The 19,603-nt window shown below is 34.9% G+C and overlaps 1 protein-coding gene across 2 annotated transcripts; it reads left to right on the top strand.

The window, feature by feature from the left end:
- Window positions 1–123: 123 nt before the first annotated feature.
- Window positions 124–19,602, top strand: LOC111790094 (CCR4-NOT transcription complex subunit 3-like). Of its 2 annotated transcripts, none has more exons than XM_023670897.1 (17): window positions 124–394; window positions 475–606; window positions 2,023–2,160; window positions 3,774–3,824; window positions 4,412–4,501; window positions 4,596–4,742; window positions 8,542–8,644; window positions 8,959–9,023; window positions 9,978–10,718; window positions 11,215–11,382; window positions 12,577–12,739; window positions 15,020–15,180; window positions 17,432–17,710; window positions 17,788–17,922; window positions 17,995–18,176; window positions 18,796–18,902; window positions 19,204–19,602. In XM_023670897.1, exons 1-16 carry the CDS (start codon window positions 302–304, stop codon window positions 18,860–18,862), a joined length of 2,715 nt encoding a protein of 904 aa, XP_023526665.1. In that variant the 5' UTR covers window positions 124–301; the 3' UTR covers window positions 18,863–18,902; window positions 19,204–19,602. The 2 variants fall into 2 exon arrangements, with proteins under 2 accessions (XP_023526665.1, XP_023526664.1); XM_023670896.1 differs by having other exon boundaries at window positions 15,020–15,192.
- Window position 19,603: the final 1 nt, after the last annotated feature.

Raw genomic sequence — 19,603 nt, 5'->3', positions numbered from 1 at the left:
TTTTAATTAAAATATTTATAATTTATATATTGTTAAAAAAAAGAAAAAAAAAAGAAAAAAAAAAAAAAAACGTCCTGTTGAATGAGAAATAGAATAATACGGAGTAACAAAAGGCATCGCGCCGAGTCTTTTATGTCTTCTCAATTGATCATTTTCCTCCCAACCGATGCCCGTACATATGAAACAAGAGAGACCCAGCAGGGATTGAGCCAATCTCATTCTTCCTTCGCCCTTCCTTAACAATCCTCCACCTTCCTGTTTTCCATAATTTATTCCTGAAATCTTCATCTCTGGTTCCGCCATGGGTGCGAGTCGGAAGCTCCAAGGGGAAATTGACCGAGTTCTTAAGAAGGTACAAGAAGGGGTTGACGTCTTTGACAGCATTTGGAACAAGGTTCGTTTTCACCACCCTTGCCAGCTTTGCGTGTGCATTTGGAGCTTGCCCTTACTTTTTCTCGTCTCTCTCGCTTCTAGGTTTATGATACCGACAATTCCAACCAGAAGGAGAAATTTGAGGCGGACTTGAAGAAGGAAATAAAGAAGCTTCAGAGGTACAGGGACCAAATCAAGACCTGGATTCAGTCCAGTGAGATTAAGGATAAGAAGGTTTCTCTTCTCTGTTGTATCTTTATGTTCTCAACGTTACTGTGATATCTGTCCACTTTCAATGGCAAATTCATTCCTAGGACCGCGATTTTTTTTCCTTTTCTTTTTGCGCTCATCCAATCGGTTCTTAGTAGTTAGTACATACCAAAGTTGATCACTCGCACGACCATTTTATAGTTGAGAATTGAAGTCCGTTTACCTTTTAAAGATCCAGAAGTTGTAGCTCGTAACATCTAAACACAGCTTACCTACGATGGACCAAATGGGGAGATCCATCCTACCTTGGACTCTATACCCCATGTTGAGATCATCTAGCGCGTTTCCTACTAGAAACCTCGAGCTCTCTTGGATATTTGGTCTTCCATATGGCTTTGGTCAAGCTCTTTATTAACAAAAGTAGACTGTAGACCTTGAGGTTGATTGGTTGGTTGATAAAAGGGAGCCTAGAATATTCACCTCATCTGTCCAGCATCCATTGCATCTTATACTTACCCAATATTTGGCCACACTGTATTTTTAATGCATTACCTGAGGAATCAATCTAATACTTTTTGCCCATTCCATGAGGAATTTGAAAAAAAAAATATAATGGCCTCTCCCACAACTCTTAATGGATATGCTACATATTATCAACTTGAAGGTCGATGATTTGATTCCCCACCCCCGATGGTTGAACTCAAGACAAATTTCCTCCCATAGCCAAACTTTTGTTCAAATCTTGATGTTTAAAATTTTTTCTTCTATTGTTCACAAAATAGAGGTAGAAACTTGAATCCTGATCCTCTTCTAAGACTAAAACTCTCGCTTCCTCTGTGAGGTGTATTTCTTTGACTCCATTAGCCAAGTATTTCTTGAAGAAATTTAAGGTTGCCAAGCGTTTTCTTCTTCCAGATTATAATATTCTCCTTTGCTGATTTAAGCTAATGATCAAACGCAAAGCCTGGCCACTTCTCAACTAATTTGCTTCCACCATTTTTCCAGAGAAAGACATAACCGACTAATGCTGCAGTTAACAGTTCCAAATTTGAGAGGGCTTTGGACCCCCCCTGAAAGAGAGCCAGTCTTCAAGAGTATCTGCTTATGATCTTAAGTACTCCTCACTTTTCTTGAGAGCCTCTAGTTCTGAAATGTAAAGAACCAACCTTCCTAATTCTAAGATTCGTGAAAAGTTATATCTAATTTATCTATCTGTCTTATTATGATACATCGTCTTGCTTAAATATTCTAATTACTACTTAAAATATCTGTTTTGTATTCCCTATCTGGAAAAATTAGAATACACAAGTTGTAGCAATTTATTTGATTGATTTTTGTGAACCAAGAGATATATCCAATAAACTTTGAGAAATCTTATTTTTATTATAATTCTTGTCTATAGAGACTAATTATTTTCTATTTTGAAATTTGTTGACACAGGTCAGTGCCTCTTATGAGCAGGCTTTGTTGGATGCTCGTAAACTTATTGAGCGTGAAATGGAAAGATTTAAGATTTGTGAAAAGGAGACAAAAACTAAAGCCTTCTCGAAAGAAGGTTTGGGTCAGCAACCTAAAACTGTATGCTCTTTAACTCTATTCTGTCTCCTCTTTGAGCTTAAATCAATGATAACCTGCTAAACATGCTTATAAAAAATTGCTTCCATCCTTATAAAATATTGCTTCCATGCTATGTGATCAGGTGCTTGTCCCATTATTTTTTAGCAATTATCCTTTTGGAGATCTGGTTTAAAAAAAACCAAAGATTTTTTGAAGATAAGTTTCTTGATTTTGCTTGATCATTGATTAATCAAGATCAAAGCTTCTTGGTGGTCTTCCGTGTCTAAAGGTTTTGTTGGCTATTCTCTTAATGATATCTGTAATATGTTGGGGCTTTAATTTGGTGCATGCCTCAGTCTATAGAGGAATGGATGGTGGATTCCCTAAATGGATGAGGATTGAAAGATAAGGGTAAGGTGCTATGGAGTGACATTTCGTAGGCAGTTTTGTGGTTTCTTTGGAAGGAGAGAAATGCAAAAATCTTTTCAGAAAATCTCATTCCTAAATGAAGGAAGATTAAAAGATAAGGCTAAGGTGCTACAGAGCTACGTTTCAAAGGTTGTTTTGTGGTTGCTTTGGAAGGAAAGGAATTCAAGAATCTTTTCAGAAAAGTTCACTGTTGATTATTTTTGTAACCTTGTACACTTCATGGCCTCTAATTGGAGTAGCCAACACAAGCTCTTGTAGAATTACGCCACTTATTTTTTCAACTTAGACTGGAAGGTTTTATTGTAACTTCTCTTTGTTAGGGAAGGGGACACCTTGTCACATTGCCTGTTAGGTTGTAAGAGTTGGTTTTTTTGGAATGAAGTGGTTATCATTACGTATTTAAAAAAAAAAGTTAAAGATGATTGTTCTTAGTCAGGTGATCCCACTGTAAGGTTTCTGTCCTTCCTAACTTGCTATAAAAACTCATGAATACAGTTACGGACAACTCAAAACTGAAACTGATTTCATTTGGCTTCTCTGAACTATTATTGGTTTTTATTTAGGATCAGATTAGTAAACTCTTCCTTGCTTGGTGCTGACTCCCAACTGTCCACCCCACGCCCACCTCCCTTTTCTGGGAAAAGTAATTTTTTGAAGAGCTAAATTTCATGGGGGAATGGATGCAATATGCAGAAATACAACTGCCAATAAAAAAAGCCTATATAAAATGTAGGGTATGCCTATGAGGCCTCCTAAAGTATAACTAAGACACAGTTGCATCTACTAGAATGACGCTATATCTCTATAACAAAGATTTCTTTTTAACTAGTGTTGTAATTATTATATTTTTGGTTAAATTTTTAAGTTTGGTCTGTTAGCTTCCTTGTTTTNCTCTGTTTTTGGATTCATCAAGCCTAATTTTACACATTTTTTTTCTGTCATGGGCTATATATTTGTAGTTCTATCTAAAACCTTATTGGTTTTTGACTTCCTTTCCTTGTCAATAATGAAATATGTCCTCTTGTCAATCATTTTAGTCATTTTCAATTTCAATTTTGTTTCAAGTGGCTCTCAAGGAAAATTCTAATTGTTTTGTCAGTTAATGTACAAATAACTTGTAAATACTTGCTTTGCCTACACGTAAAATTTGTTTACTATTTTTATTGTTGGTTATAATGAAGCTTCTCTTTGGTTTTTAAACATAGGATCCAAAGGAGAAGGCTAAATCAGAGACACGGGATTGGTTGAACAATGTGGTATGAAAATCTACTTGTACAGAACCTCCATAGATTTTACTTCTGTATTGGAGAACAATGCATTTGATTCAAGAATCAGCATGTTGTTCTTAGTTGCAGTGTTTGAGCCTCCAGATGTCTGGAAAAAATAATATATATTTTTTTATAAGAAAGCGAAACTTATGATGTAACTATGGCTTCTTTTTGGTGTTCCATTTTCAAAGATTATCGTAGTCAGGCATGGTGCAAATTTTTGGCAATTGGGAAATGTTTTTGTAGTCCGGTCTCCTCGTTTTGTATTTAAAAAAGAAAAACGAAAGTTTGTTTCTTAAGAAGGTATGGGCAACCGACATATGCTGGAAGAGATGCATGGTAAAGTAATTGTGTAGGATAGTTTGTTATGGAGGAGAATGTTTTGTATGGCAAACTTTGAGTTGTGGGTCCCCTGCTAGTTACATGGGTAAATGATGTTTTTGTGGATAGACCAGACTTTTCAAAACTTTAGAACCTTGTATAAACCTTTTCTTTTGTTGTTTATGGTTAGTAGGAAAATGAAAAACTCTGTCCAATTGCTTAACACAGGCACTCAATATTTTTATCCTGGTCAGGTTAGTGAGTTGGAATCTCAGATAGATAACTTTGAAGCTGAGGTCGAGGGTCTGTCTGTGAAGAAGGGGAAACAAAGGCCACCTAGGTTGGTAAGTAGTATTGTACTCTGAATTTTCTAAAATGATGTATTGTTCTTTCTTATAACTTTGGGTTTTCAATTATCTGTCCATGTTGCTGTTACAGGTTCATCTTGAAACATCCATTACCCGGCACAAGGCTCATATAATGAAGCTGGAACTAATCTTGAGACTGCTTGATAACGATGAATTGAGTCCTGAGCAAGTCAATGATGTCAAGGACTTCTTAGAAGATTATGTGGAAAGGAATCAGGTTGTTATATACCTTCCATTTCTTTTTGCTTTCATATTGTGTTGTACAGGTACTTTGTACTCTCTCCTTTTGGTAAGAAGTAAGTAACGTTCATTAAGATAATGCATAAAAAGCGACCCAAACAACAAAGCAAACAAAAATAAAGCCGGAGAGAAATTCCTCTCGTTGATAAGAACTAGAAATAAAGGACCATTTCAAAATTCTAATGATATGAAGCATAGAGGGAGGCAATGGAATGCCCTTCATTGGAAACTTCCTTCTAGACTTCTCAGAATTTATTTATTTATGATAAGAAACAGTGATTTCAGTATCAAAGAGGGAAGATACATAAGAGGAGACAAGAGGTCCCACCAAGTCTAGGGGATGCTTGGAGCTTCCTTCTAGACCTTTCTTAGCTGTTCAAAACACCACCTCACTGTCATCCAAGTTAAGCCCAACCAAAGCTGTTTTCTTCCTGTTAATATGAGCATCAAAGCTTTTTAAAGCAATCCAAAAAATCAAAGAAATTATCCAGCTCACAATCATACTCTGCTGTTTGCAAACAAAAATGATGATGCAGACTTGGTTGTGGTCTACTTTAACACTGTTAAAAAAAAATCTGCATTTACGTCCCTGAGCCAGGTTTGGTTAAGGATGTCTGCTTCCAATACAAAAAGAAAGGGTGACAATACACCTCTTTTCTGACCTGTTTAGAAGCATAAATTCTCCCCTTCCCCTTCCATTGGCAAACAAAAAACCTAGTATCAGTTAGACTTGTTTATTTACTGGCCTACTAAAAGCTTTCTTTNATTCTAGAGTTTTTTCTGAACGATTTCCTCTCTCTCTTCTTTTTCTGATTTTGGCTTTTTTCTAATTATTCCTCTGCTACCATCCATTTAGAGTGGCAGGTCTTTTTGTAATCTTCCTTTTGTTTGAGGGATACCTTCTTCCTTCTTTTTTAAGGTTTTTGGCTCTGGCCTTTTGTTTGNAAAAAAAAAAAAAAAAAAAAAAAAAAAAAAACTGGGCCACATAGACCCAAGCTCCTTCTCCTCCTATGAAAGCTAGAAGAAAGTCTCAAATGACTTATCTTTTCTTCATTAAAAAGTTAGGACCAAAGTGAAGAGTGAAATATTAATTATTATAAAATGGTTTGTTAAGCTTTGCACTAAGAGATGTAATATATGGATAAACTTATATATACTTAGAAGAGAAACCAATGGCCTGTTTGGTATGCAATCCGGATTATATTTTATGTTTTCAGATCCACTTAGTCAAAAAATTTCAGCTAATATCCATCTGATAGATTTGCTTTTGTTATTGGATTCTGAGATCCAAATAGTGGAAATTTTTAAAACAACATCGATATATTTTAAGTGTATTCAAATTTTTAAATGCAAAATTACATTGAGAAAAATAAATACTTTGATGAATATGTTTTCATATTATGAACTCTTTTTTTTTTTTTTTTTGGTTAAATTTGAATATTATTATATAATATACTATAAATTTTAGATGTTGTAAAATAGTAATGATTCTAAATATATAACATAAAACATGTTCATAAATTAATTGGTAGTAGAGATTCATCCTAATATTTAGTTGGTTGGTAACTACAACCGTTTTTATGGTTTATAAATGTATTATCAAATACATTTTGAATAATGGTTTAAATCAGGATCCGATTGCTAAATTTGCTACTCTACACATCCAAAACATTGAAACATAAAATACAACTCTGTTTTTACAAATTTTTGTTTTCAAATTACTAACCAAATGCACTTTCATTGAGAGAAATGAAAGAATACAAAATAACATTACAAAAATGAGAGCCAAAACAAAAGGATGGATAGATTGTTTTCCTTAACTATGTTATGTCATAATTATAGTGAATATTTAAACTTTTTTTTTTCTTAGAAGAAACAAAACTTTTCATTGATTGATGGGATACTAAGTATTAACCGGGAAAGAGATTACAAAAGGGCTCTGCAATTGGTTCTGTGGTTCAATGCAGTGACTGCCATTTTGTGAAGGCTTTGGGATTGGAAACCAATTTTAAAGTTTTTGAGACATGGGGACTATTTTCACTTCTAGTTGTGTTATTTGCGCAATGATTTTTATAATTATAGTCTTCTGCATACTATTGTCAACTAGTTCTATTTTTTTTTGGTAAATTGGTGGCTTTTATGGCAATAGATCATTTTGTATTTTTGAAGGTGCCTTCTTTGATCAATATACTTTCTTGTTTCCTCCCTGCGATTGGTGTTAAACATATCAGCATTATGGTTTATTTGGCTTATCAGGAAAAANAAAAAAAAAAAAAAAAAAAAAAAAAAAAAAAAAAAAAAAAAAAAAAAAAAAAAAAAAAGCTCTACAATTGATCTTCTGTAAATTTATCAATTGGGCTTTATTTTTTCCAATTGAAATCCCTTTTTCCATAGTTTGTTGGTCTATTTTTGTATGCCTTTATATATTTTTTCGTCTTTCTCATGGAAGCTCGATTTCTTATAATGTTTTTTTTTGTTTTTGTTTTCTAATTTGGCTTGGACATCCAGGTTTCTAAGTTTATTATGTCAATAACATAAGAATCATAATAGCACCATGGTAGCTACACACATAGGGTGTTAAAATCAATTTTCGTTATCTTGAACTTTGCACTTTGTCTAAAAAAAATACCCTTAAACTTTCAAAAGTTTTAATAATACTCTTAAAGTTTCAAAAGTCTCAAAAATACCCTTAAACTTTTATGAAAGTTAAAAAAATACCATTACCGCTAGTTTTGGATGGAAACCGTTAATATTTTGTTTAAAAAATACTCCTGAACTTTCAAAAGGATTTCACAAATACCCTTTACCTTTCAAAAAGTGTTTAAAAAATACCCTTAAATTTTCAAAACTTTCATTAGTACCCCTAAGATTTTTTAATAACTTCAAGAACATTTTAAAATTTTTAAAAAACTTCAAGAACACCTTTAAACTTAAAAAAAAAAAAAAAAAAAAAAAAACTAAAAAATACTTTGAACTTTGAAAAAGTAACATTAAAAAGTTTGGAGATAATCTATGAGGCGTCAATAGACAGTTTTCGTCCATATATTGTCGGCAAGAATTTTTATGAACTTTTTAAATAAAGGTAAAGAGTGTTCATGCTACTTTTAAAATTTCTTGTTATTTTGTAAACATAGTACTAATGGTAAGGGTATTTAACTTTTTTTAAAAATTGCGGGGTATTAATGAAACTTTTTAAAGTTCAAGGGTATTTTTGAAATACTATTAAAAGTTGAAGGGTATTTCTGAAACAAAGTACTAACGATTCCCATCCAAAACTAACGATAAGGGTATTTTTGAGACTTATTTGAAAGTTTACGGGTATTATTGAAACTTTTGAAAGTTTAGGAGTATTTTTTAGATAAACTACAAAGTTTAGGGGTATTTTTATTAATTTAGCCTTTTCTTATAATCAAATGTTGCAAAGTTAGGTTGTTGTCTCATTAGATTACTTGAGGGTTGTCTTAGTTGGCCTTGACATTCACATATATTTAACAGAAAAATGGAAAAAAGAACCATGGTTATAGAGGAGTAAAAATGGTTCGCCATGTAGAAATATCATGTAATAGTTTAGGACTACTAAAAAATAGTTGATTGATATATCTGCAAATACATTTTTATGTCTTTATCTGGACTGATATTGTTCATTTGACTACCAGTACTACTGAAACCGTGTACTTCTATTTCTTCATTTCAATTGAATGTGTTCATATGACTATATTTCAGTTCATTGAAATATCACTCACTAGCCATTGACTTCTCAAAAACTGTCTGTATAGGAGGATTTTGATGAATTCAGTGATGTGGATGAGCTTTACAGCTCATTGCCACTTGATAAGGTGGAATCCCTTGAAGATCTGGTTGCAATTTGCCCTCCCAGCCTNTTTTTTTTTTTTTTTTTTTTTTTTTTTTTTTTTTTTTTTTTTTTTTTTTTTTTTGTAATCTCTTGGCCTTGGGTTGATTACCAACCTTTTCTCCCCTTGTTAAAAAAGAGAATATGGAGGACTATTTATGGAAATTTGTTTTATGAGTGGAGGTGCAAGCCTCTTCTATTAAGAGATGCAAGCTTCTTGTATTGTCCAAAGAAGGCATAAAAAGAAGAATTTGAGCTTAAGACATAAGCCTCAAGAGCCTTTTAAATAGTTGTATCCTTGATAAAAACAAGTTGGAAATTTAATAAATAAATTGATCAATCTTTTGGCAGGGTACACCAGCTCTCAACTTGAAGACTAGTGTGGCAACGTTGGCAACTCAAGTGCCTGTATGTCTTCCTCCATTAATAATATATCCGAGACATTTACTTTTTTATGTAACTTATATTATAAAGGATTTGGATAAATTTGAAAGGTATAGCATGTCTATTAGCCATTAGAGACATAAATTTTGATGATATATACTATTTTTTACTTGATTTCTTCATCATTTACATTCTGCTTTATTTGATGCATGATCCTTAAATTGATTTTTGGGCATCTGGACAAGTACCATGTTATGGAAATCTATTATTGCCCATGTAATTTGCGTTCTTGGTGCGGTGTAGACCAAATCAAGCTTCTTTATTAAAAATGTACTGAACTCCAAAGGAACAAAGCAGCCCATATTTGTATCCAATGTTACTGCACAAACTGTAACAACTAAAGGTAAATAAACACAGTAAAATAAAATAACTATTAATTACATCATGGTGGGAGTCCATTGTAAAATGCTCTTTTCCCTGTATGATGGGAAAAGATGAGCATGGTTAACTGTAAAATTCAGTGCGGCATGATTGGATTTGTGGGATTAGTTTTTGTAAAACCCATTGTATTCCTTTTCATTTGTTGTCATGTCAACGAGGTCCAACCTTTTGAGATTGAATTGGCTTCTCACTTCAAATTATGGCTATATATTGCGAGGCTAACAAATGTTCATGGCCAATTTGCTTTAATTTTAGGAGTTGTGTTATTGACAAAGGTCTATTTTTGTCGAAGATTTGGAAAATTTTCATAGATCCTTATCCAAAATTTAGGTGTTCTATTTTCTTCTACAGAGAACATTTTAGGATTTTCATGTGAAATAGCAGAGATAAATCTGCAAGTGTAATCCAAGGCGCTAACTTTTTTACTGTAGCTTAGGATTAAACAAAATACTTGCACATTTTTTACCCTTGTTTTGTCCTAAATATCACACTGTATAGTTGCTGGAGTACATTGGTAATGGATGATGAATTTTCCAGGTTACTGGTGCTCCTAATCTTCAACAAAATACTGTCATTCCAGATCAGGTTGATGATTCAACTTTGCCAGATGGTAACACAGACACTCTTTTGAAGAACCCACCTCCTAAGAATAGTGTCCTTGGTTCTTCTGCGGCTACATCACCCACCGGGAACCATGCTACCTCAGCATCCTTGAATGGTGCAGGGCATGGGTCTGCCTTGTCCGCTACATCAGCCATTCTTACAGGTTCAAGTGCTGTTCGTGCTGTATTGGAGACTACGGGTGCTTCTAATTCATCTCCTGTAAATATGCCCACTTCTGCAAAGGATGAAGAAATTGCTAGCTTCCCAGGCCGTAAACTATCTCCATCATTTTCGGATTCTGGACTTGTAAGGGGTGGCATGGGAAGAGCTGTCATTACTAATCAGCCACCCTCCACTTCCTCCCATACTTCTGGTATTGTGGTTCCTAGCACTATAATTCTTGGTAGCGTTCCTTCTACATCTGAAGTGACAATGAGAAACATTATGGGAGCTGAAGAACGGGCTGGTAACAGTGGCATGGTTCAGTCCATGGTTTCCCCTTTAAGTAATAGAATCGTTTTGCCTACAGCAGCTAAAGTTAGTGATGGAACAACTACAGTTGATCCTAGCAATGTTAGTGATGCAGCGGCTATAGGTGGTCGGGTTTTCTCTCCATCTGTGGTTCCTAGCATGCAGTGGAGGCCAGGAAGTTCTTTTCAAAATCCGAATGAAGGAGTACGATGCTTACTAGTTTATTCAAAATTTCAGTTCATTTTTTTAATTGGAATACTTATAAATGTTTGTGGGGTTGATAATGAATTAATTTGTTGAGGATGAAGTATTTCTTAGTTAGCTTTAGTAAAAAGTTTATAAAGATAATTTTAGCGGCCAACACGAGTCTATTTCAGTGGTTAAGGTATCTACTTCTTTTAAGGTCAGAAGTTCAATTCCTCACCCCATATTTGTTTTACTAAAAAAGAAAAAGGAAAGGGAAAGGAAAGAAAAGATAATTTGAGCTTGTTTCTGTTTCTTTCTCAAAAAAGCTAAGGTCATTGTTTCAAGTTTGTTCTGAACCTTGTTTGTTTACTTAATAAAATATTCATATTAATCTTTAGTGATAAATGGTTCAATTCTAGATGACTTTGATGTAATCATATGATTACTGGCTTATTCCCAAGACAATCTATAAAATTACTTTTTGTCCTTGTGTAGTTAACTATTTCATCTTCAGGGGCAGTTTCGTGGAAGAGCTGAAATAGCACCAGATCAGAGGGAGAAGTTCTTGCAGCGCCTCCAACAAGTTCAGCAACAGGGCCATAGTACACTTCTTGGCATGACTCTTGGTGGAGGAAATCACAAGCAATTTTCTTCACAACAGCAAAGTTCACTTCTTCAGCAGGTTTTCTCATTCAAAATGCAAAGCTCTCTTTCTTTAGTACACGTTCGGCAATTATTTTATTGAAAAACAGTGGCCTTTTTGCTGCTTCTTCATGCATGCCTTTGTTTTTCAAATGGTAGGGGAAAGATAAGAAATGTTCCCGTAATAAAACCCCTTTGGTGAATAATAAATGAGTAATTGGGAGAGTTTCCCCCTTAATTCATTGGCTTTTGGGAGAATGCTTTATCCTCCTATTTTCCATATTCTTTCTACTTCTCTTTACTTTCTCACTTTCCATCCTCACTCCCTCTACTTTATCTCTCCCCCTTCGTCTTTCCGCATTCTCTCTCTATACTCTCTCCCCCTTGTATGTGATGGATATTTAACTGAGTGAGGCTGATACTGTGGTGGTTGAGGACAAAATTGATGTTCTCTAATGTTTAGTGATTTCTTCTAATTGCATTCTGATATAGTTGTGTAAGTTTTGCTTGTAAAATGTTCATTTATAAATGCCTAAAAGATAACGCCTTCATGTGAGGCAATAACCTGATGAATCATCAAAAGTGGTACATTTTCTGTGGTATGAAGAAAGTATGTGGAGCATCAAAAGTGTCCGCTTAAAGAACTGGTATGAAAAGAGAGAAGTTAAAAAGACAACAAATTAACATTTAGGAGGTTGACGTTAGTGAATTCAATAAGCTGACTTGGCCACTATTTTTTATTTTATTTTGTTTTTTTAAAGAANGAAAAAAAAAAAAAAAAAAGAAAGAATCCACGGGCATACATTAAGCAATCTTTCAAAAGGAAGCCCCACTTAAGTAATGAGCTCTAATTGTGCAAAATAGTACCTATGGGATAATTACAAAAGACCTTTGAAACTGAAGCCCAAAGAGAAACGTGAAATCTAACATGAGACAAAACAAGCTAACTTGCTAACTTGAGCATAACTCAAATAGATAAGACATTATATACCAACCAAGGGGTCAAAGATTCGGATCCTAATCTCCATCTTGCTTGTTGTTGAACTAAATTGAAGAAGCTTACCATTGCGTTGCACCATAATACAACGGAAACCTTTTCTTGATTGTTCTTTAGAACCTTTCATAGCTGTACAGGTTTATCGTGAATATTTATGCTTGCTGATCGCCATGTTCAGTCTGAACATAATTTGGCATTCTTAAATAGTCTCAATGATTTGTTTTACTGTATTTTCAGTTCAACTCCCAAAATTCATCTGTTACTTCTCAAGCTGGTCTGGGAATAGGAGTTCAAGCACCTGGAGTAAATGCTGTTACCTCTGGCTCATTACAGCAGCAGCCAACTTCCTTCCAGCAGTCTAATCAGCAAGCATTAATGACAACTGGGGCAAAAGATTCTGGTATGACCTGGCTTCTTGTCGTCATATTCCAATGTGTTAAGGCTCCTCCACCCCTGTGGGTTGCCCTTCATATTCAATTTTGCATGGGTGAAGGGGCACAATTGAAATTATGAAGCCCCCATGTAATTACCTTGTAGGACATCACGTATAAATGTGTTTATATTTGACCGTCCTACGAAGATTAAAGACAAGTAGGGCAAAAGAGTTTGGTACTATCTTGCTTCGTGTCCTCATATTCCTTTCGCCTCCTTCCCGTGGGTGCCCTTCATATTCAATTTTTTCATGGGTGAAGGGGGCACAATTGAAATTATGATGCCCTAATGTAATTACTTTGGGATAGGACATCACACATAAATGCATGTTTTCATTTGACCCTCCTACCGAGATTAATATCTCAGATTTAGGCTCCCTGCCTCTGTCTCCACCTCTTTTGTTATGAGTTAGTACTTTATTAGAACATCTAGTACTCTATTCTTAGGATTGTCTGAAGTGCGAGGCGCAATAGTTTACTAGAGCTTAAGTAAGCAATGAAAAGAAAAGTACGTTTTTTTTTCCTCCAAGGTGCATGACAGAAAAACATTGAAGTTTTTTATGTATTAAAAAAATGTAGTATAGTGAATAATAAAATAATAATTATTTAAGAGATGAAAGCTTTTTTGTGAGAAATTGGGGAGAAATTTGAGATCTTTTGAGAGTTCTTTAGATACTTTATTAAAAAAAATAAGATGAGTGCTTCAGGCATCCTAAAATGTACACACTTGCATTGAGTGGCTTAGTGAGGATGTGAGTTGCTTAACCTCGCTATTTTAGCTTACACTTGCATTGGGAGTATCCCTTTCAATAATCATATATTAGTTTCCTGTAATGGTAAGCCGAGATGTACAATTTGTGCTTTGAGAAGTTTGAGACAGGTGAGCCACTTTCATCCTTACTTTTCCTTTTAGTTAGGGATGTCTTTAGTAGAATTGTTTTGAAAGGTGTGGATGGTAACATTCTCAAGGGGTTTCTAGTAGGGAGGGATAGTTAGACTCTATCTCATCTCCTGTTTGCGGATTACATGATATTTTTTTGCTCAAGGAAGTGTCTTTTGTTAATCTCAACCGTATCTTATTGTTTTCTTTGTCTATTTTGAATCAAAGATTAACAGTGCTAAAAGTCATGTGTTAGTAGGCATTAATTGAGACCATTCTAAATTGGATAGGTGGACTTCTGTAGTGGGCTGTGAGATAGGTTATTTTCCCTCTTCGTTCTTGGGTTTCCCTCTTGGTAACGACCCTAAAAGTGTCCTATCATCAGACCCAGTGATGGAGAAGTTGCAAAAATAGTTTGCTTCGAAAATGTGTTTTTTTCTAAGCGGTAGACTCACCCTTATTGTGCGGAATCCCAATTTACTTCCTCTCTTTGTTCAAAGTCCTGATTTAATGAGTAAGAATTTAGAGAGGACAATGAGGGACTTTTTGAGTGTTTCCCTAAAAGTTGTGTTCAACACACGCTTCAGCCATGCCATGCCTTCCGAAGTGTGCTAGGCATCTAGGACTAGAACACTAACAGTAATATAACCTGCTTCAGCCATGCCATGCATTATGTTTTCTTAAAATTGAACCTCTTTTTATGATTTCTTATGTTAGTTTTCAATCGATGTTAGAATGTTATTTCTGCCAACTGGAATGTGTTGTAAGCTCATTGCCTCTTTTTAGGACTCCATGTCCTTTCTTTTGTATTCTTTATTATGTTGAATATAAACTCAAACCAAAATGTCGTCTTAAATTCTTCTGTTTGTTGCCATTTGGAACCTCAAATTTCCCTTGGTTCAAATTCTCTAATGGTCTCTTTTGGAAAAATTAACTCCGTAGAAATCAAATTAAGAATTCAGATTGCCACTCTGACGGCACTTGTACAATGATATTTATCGAGTCTATAGAACATATTTTACAAAGGCGTGTTTTTGTAAGAAAAGCATGGGCTTATTCTTCAACATGTTTAGGTTGACTTGTGGTTTCCTCGTCAAGTTACAGGGTTTTCGTCATCAAACTCGATCAGGTTCTAAGTTTAGGATAGTTTCTTTTGAAAAGAAACAAGCATTTTATGGAGGATAATTTGAGAAATTTAGTAAAGTGGTGGATCCAGTTAAATTTATAACCTCTCGGCGATGTGCATTGCCACATGTTTTTGAAGTTAGCCTTCCTTTACAATTCAGAAATGATATATCGATTACTGAAATGCTTGTGTTCTCATAGAACTTAATAAACAAGACTGACGATAAGTTCTTGTGTAATGCAGATGTTGCCCATTCAAAAGTTGAGGAGGAGCAGCAGCAGCAACAGCAGCAACAAAGTTTACCCGAGGATACTACTGATTCTGCTTCTGCTTCTGCTTCTGCTTCTGCTTCTGTCCTTGGAAAGAATCTGATGAACGATGATGACTTAAAAGGATCATATGCGGTAGATACTCCAGTACGTGTTATTTCTCATCTATCATAATGATCAATACTTCAGTGCATTAATCTTTCCTTGTCAAACAGGTTGTTAAATATTATTACAATACATAAACAATATGAGCCTGTATCTTAAAGAGACTGCATCCAATCCTAACGTTTGCTTAGAGCTTCTATGTAAATGAAAATAGTTGAACAAATTTGTTTGATATTCAATTTACCTGCACCCAGTATACGTAATGCTCTCCCTCCCCCCAGCTCTCCCAAACCCATCCCTTCCATCAGAATATCACCCCAACCATGCCATCTATCCTCGTACCTCTAGACCATCAGCGTTCACCATGGCTCTTCCCCAACCATCCCAATCAGTGCTCAATAGGAAGTCTTTCTCTATTTTACTCGATTGTAGTCCATTCTTATAGTTTGCTTACATTAAAATACATTGTGTAACTGTGTCACCTCTTTATCGATTGTCACTCAGTTTGAGATTCAGCTCAAAGACTTGTGATTTATACCTAATTCTGAATACCTCAGGTGACACTATCCCATAATTGATGTGCAGTAGTGTAACACATAGTCACAGCTTCATCTCCTGCATTATAGAATTCATGAGCCATGTTATAACCATTAAGTTTTCAGCATCCTAACAGACAAAAGAAGGATCATCTTGAGTGAGAATTTTTTTTGTCTCCAGTAAGATAGTCAATCTTTCTGTTCATGAATATACATCCACACATTTTGGGACCAACACAAAAAGTTATCTTCATTAAGCCGAATGGTAGTAACTTGGACAGTAGGACTATTAGGATGCATATGATTTATCCGAAACTTTGGCAATAGATGACTTATTTTCTGATATTATTGCTGAAGAATAGCTTGGGTTGAGGTTAATTGTCTTATTTCAGAGAATCCAACAACTAAAAGAGGACGTAAGCAATCAGATATCCAAAAAACTGATTGAGAATCAAAGCACAAACGAAATTAGAAACGTAGAATACCCACAATCGAGAAATACCTCTAAAATTGAGAACCAAATTGATGGTGACACACTCTGCGTATGGTGAAGGAGTAATGACGGTGAGGAGCTAACGGACTGTATGGATTGAGGATGATGTGAACAGATGAGGGGCAAATTGTAGGGAGTACAACCCACTGGATATGACGTGCCTTGTGTAGTTGGGGTCTGATGATGAACTAAACTAGGGAAGTCAATGTAGAGCAAATCAGGCAACATCGAGTATTGAAGGGAGTTTGCAATTGGAGTCTTGTGGGCAACGGTGACTAGGGACAGCAGCTAGGGTCTAGTGTTAGAGTTGTAGTTTTAGGGTTTTATTCATTGTTAAATCATCGGTAAACCCAAAAGCTTTAGTTGATGAGTTACAGTAAATTTAATTATATTTACTTTAACACCCCCTCATTTGTGAGCTTGAAAATTTGTGGAGACTCAACAAGTGGAATTCATTGTTGATTAGAGAGGAAATTACACTAAGTGGAATTCATTTGTGGAGACTCAACAAGGCGAGGAAAGATTTGCTGACACCTTCTGACCAAGACGCATGACTAACTGAAAGTGGCATAAAAGGGTTTCTAAAACATGATAACTTGATCACAATGAACGGAAGTATAATCTCGAGGTCCTATTTTACTGATGATGCACCTATTAGGATTCAAGTTGGTAAGCATGTGGGCTTTCACTCTTTCAGAACAAATGTTCTCTTCGTTTTCATCTGATAGAAACCAAATGCTTGAAACTGGAGTTGTACTGAAAAGTTGAAGAACAAGAAAATAACTACAATATGTAAATTAATTTGAGGAAATTGGATGGAACCTTCCAGCCCGGAAAACTATAAAATTGCCAATTGTCTCCACCTCTCACATTCTGTATGTATCTACCACACCGCACTAACACACTCTAATAACTCAATACGACTATCATTTTCTCGATTATATCTTTGATATCATTGTAAGTCACATCTAAGTTACCAACTGCTTTTCAGAATATGGAGTTGGAGGTCTAATGCAGTATCACCCAGGACATTATTTTTGTTGCCTTTACTTGGAATGTAAAATGATTTATGTGTTTATTCTATTTCTTCTACTAAATCCAATTAGAAAAGGGTTATTTTCATATATTAAAATAACCTTTATGAGAGCTTTGTTCTCTAATTTTTTTCGATTTAGTCATTTGTTCTATAAAAAAACTGTATCACTTGATAATCTAAACAACAACCTGAATTTCCACCATCTGTATGTTGTAGGCTGGTGTACCTGCTTCATTGACCGAGACTGCTTCAGTGTCAAGAGAAGATGACCTTTCTCCTGGTCAACCTTTGCAGCCTGGCCAACCTTCTGGAAGTCTTGGTGTCATTGGCCGAAGAAGTGTTTCTGACTTGGGTGCCATTGGTGATAGCCTTGGTGGATCCTCGATGGCTACTGGAGGAATGCATGATCAATTCTACAATTTGCAAATGCTTGAAGCTGCATACTATAAGCTACCTCAGCCGAAAGACTCAGAGCGTCCAAGGAGTTATACTCCAGTTCAGATACATATCTCTTTATTTTATTTACTATATTACATAGATTTTATTTTACTCTAAACTTATTTCATCTGCAGAGACACCCTGCAATTACTCCTCCGAGCTATCCTCAAGTACAGGCACCTATTATAAACAATCCTGCTTTTTGGGATCGATTAGGTCTCGAGACCTATGGCACTGACACATTGTTCTTTGCATTTTACTATCAACCGGTATTACTCTCTATATCTTGTCACGCATTGCTATTTTTGTGACAATGAGTTTAATCACGTGCTGGACCGCAGAACACCTATCAACAATATTTGGCTGCTAGAGAATTAAAGAAACAATCTTGGAGATATCACAGAAAATACCAGACATGGTTCCAAAGACATGAAGAGCCAAAAGTTGCTACAGATGAATATGAGCAGGGAACTTATGTGTACTTCGATTTTCATGTTAATAATGATGACCTACAACATGGATGGTATGTTTACTTGTTAATCTCGGCAATTTTTCTATTAGTTACCTCATTTCTTACTGACTTGTGTACATGTAAGGTGGAATCTTGTGTTTCATGACATCTAGTTCTACTTTTATGGAGATGTTATTGACTGATATGATGCTATAAAAATATGATTGAGACTTGGAACGTTAAGAAGCTCGTGCGGCCACTTTCCTTTTTTGCTAATAATGAAAGGAGTCCGAGTTCCTAATGCAAATAAGTTTTAGTAAATACATTACTGTTTTGGGGAAAAGGTCAAGTGACTGCAGAGAGAGAGTTTTATTTGGAGTTTTAGGGCTTGCAAAACTGGGTTTGGATGATCTGAAGTAATACTTTATACATCCACACAGTTCTGCCGACCCCCCCTTCCCCCAATATATATATATGTATGTATATATATATGTATGTATGTATATATATATGTATGTATGTATATATATATGTATGTATATCTATATATATATATATATGTATGTATATATATATATGTATGTATGTATGTATATATATATATATGTATATGTATGTATATATGTATATATATTTATTTATTTATATACACTTGTGTGGAACCATATTTGAATTATTTTTTGTACTGTAGGTGCCAAAGGATTAAAACCGAGTTCACTTTTGAGTATAACTACCTCGAAGATGAACTCAATATATAGAGGATGTAGACTTTGATCAAGTGATCCTATGCTTTCCCAGGTTTCAACTTTTTCCGCATCTTTTTGAAGTGCCAACTCTTATCTTGTTTTACAGAAACTAGAAAGAGAGCTATATCCGTAGCTTGACTACTTCTTGTATTAATTATAGTGGGTAAGGGGTGAAAAGAATGGAAGTCAACACATTTTAGTCTTTGGTGAAGTCTCCTTTCTTGTTTAGATGTTTGAATTATTTTCACTTTTAATGAGATTTTCAAATAATGGTTATGTGGGGTTTAGATATTGCAGTTTGAATTAGTATATCGGTCTGTTCGATCATCTTAATTTGCCTTTTGCATTTGCAGGTTCATCATCAGGCAAAGTTGCAGTCAGTTAAAGGTTGATTTAGCCTTTTTGTTTCCGTTTCTCTTTTAAATTGTAAATGAGACATGGATATCAGTTATAAAGATATTATATTAACACATGCCTTACCTTGTATTACGCCTTTTTCTGGTGTTCATCAGATCAGATCAGATCAGACCTTTACTAAGCTATTTTATTCTATAATTGGGAGCGAGAAATTAGGTTTGTTTAGCTACAATCCCAGGAGAAAATGAATTACATCTCAATCTTAGCTTTTTTGGTCTTGACAACTTATGTGAGTCGTATTTAATGAATTTGTTTCTCAAGGTCCATGCTTGCTTCGAGTTTTAAGAAGCATGGGCTTAGCACGTGAATACATACATGGGCCTAACCCTTTTTCAG

This window comes from Cucurbita pepo, chromosome LG03, assembly GCF_002806865.2.
Source record: "Cucurbita pepo subsp. pepo cultivar mu-cu-16 chromosome LG03, ASM280686v2, whole genome shotgun sequence".
NCBI classification, from domain to species: domain Eukaryota; kingdom Viridiplantae; phylum Streptophyta; class Magnoliopsida; order Cucurbitales; family Cucurbitaceae; genus Cucurbita; species Cucurbita pepo.
The sequence above is the reverse complement of the archived record's forward strand: the minus strand, read 5'-3'. Positions and strand labels throughout refer to the sequence as shown.

Excerpts from the sequence above, each read along its gene's own strand:
- LOC111790094 (XM_023670896.1), top strand. The coding sequence starts at position 302 with ATGGGTGCGAGTCGGAAGCTCCAAGGGGAAATTGACCGAGTTCTTAAG. Across the intron at positions 2,161-3,773 it reads TGGGTCAGCAACCTAAAACT|GATCCAAAGGAGAAGGCTAA; the intron begins GTATGCTCTTTA and ends TTTTAAACATAG. Across the intron at positions 15,193-17,431 it reads CATATGCGGTAGATACTCCA|GCTGGTGTACCTGCTTCATT; the intron begins GTACGTGTTATT and ends TGTATGTTGTAG.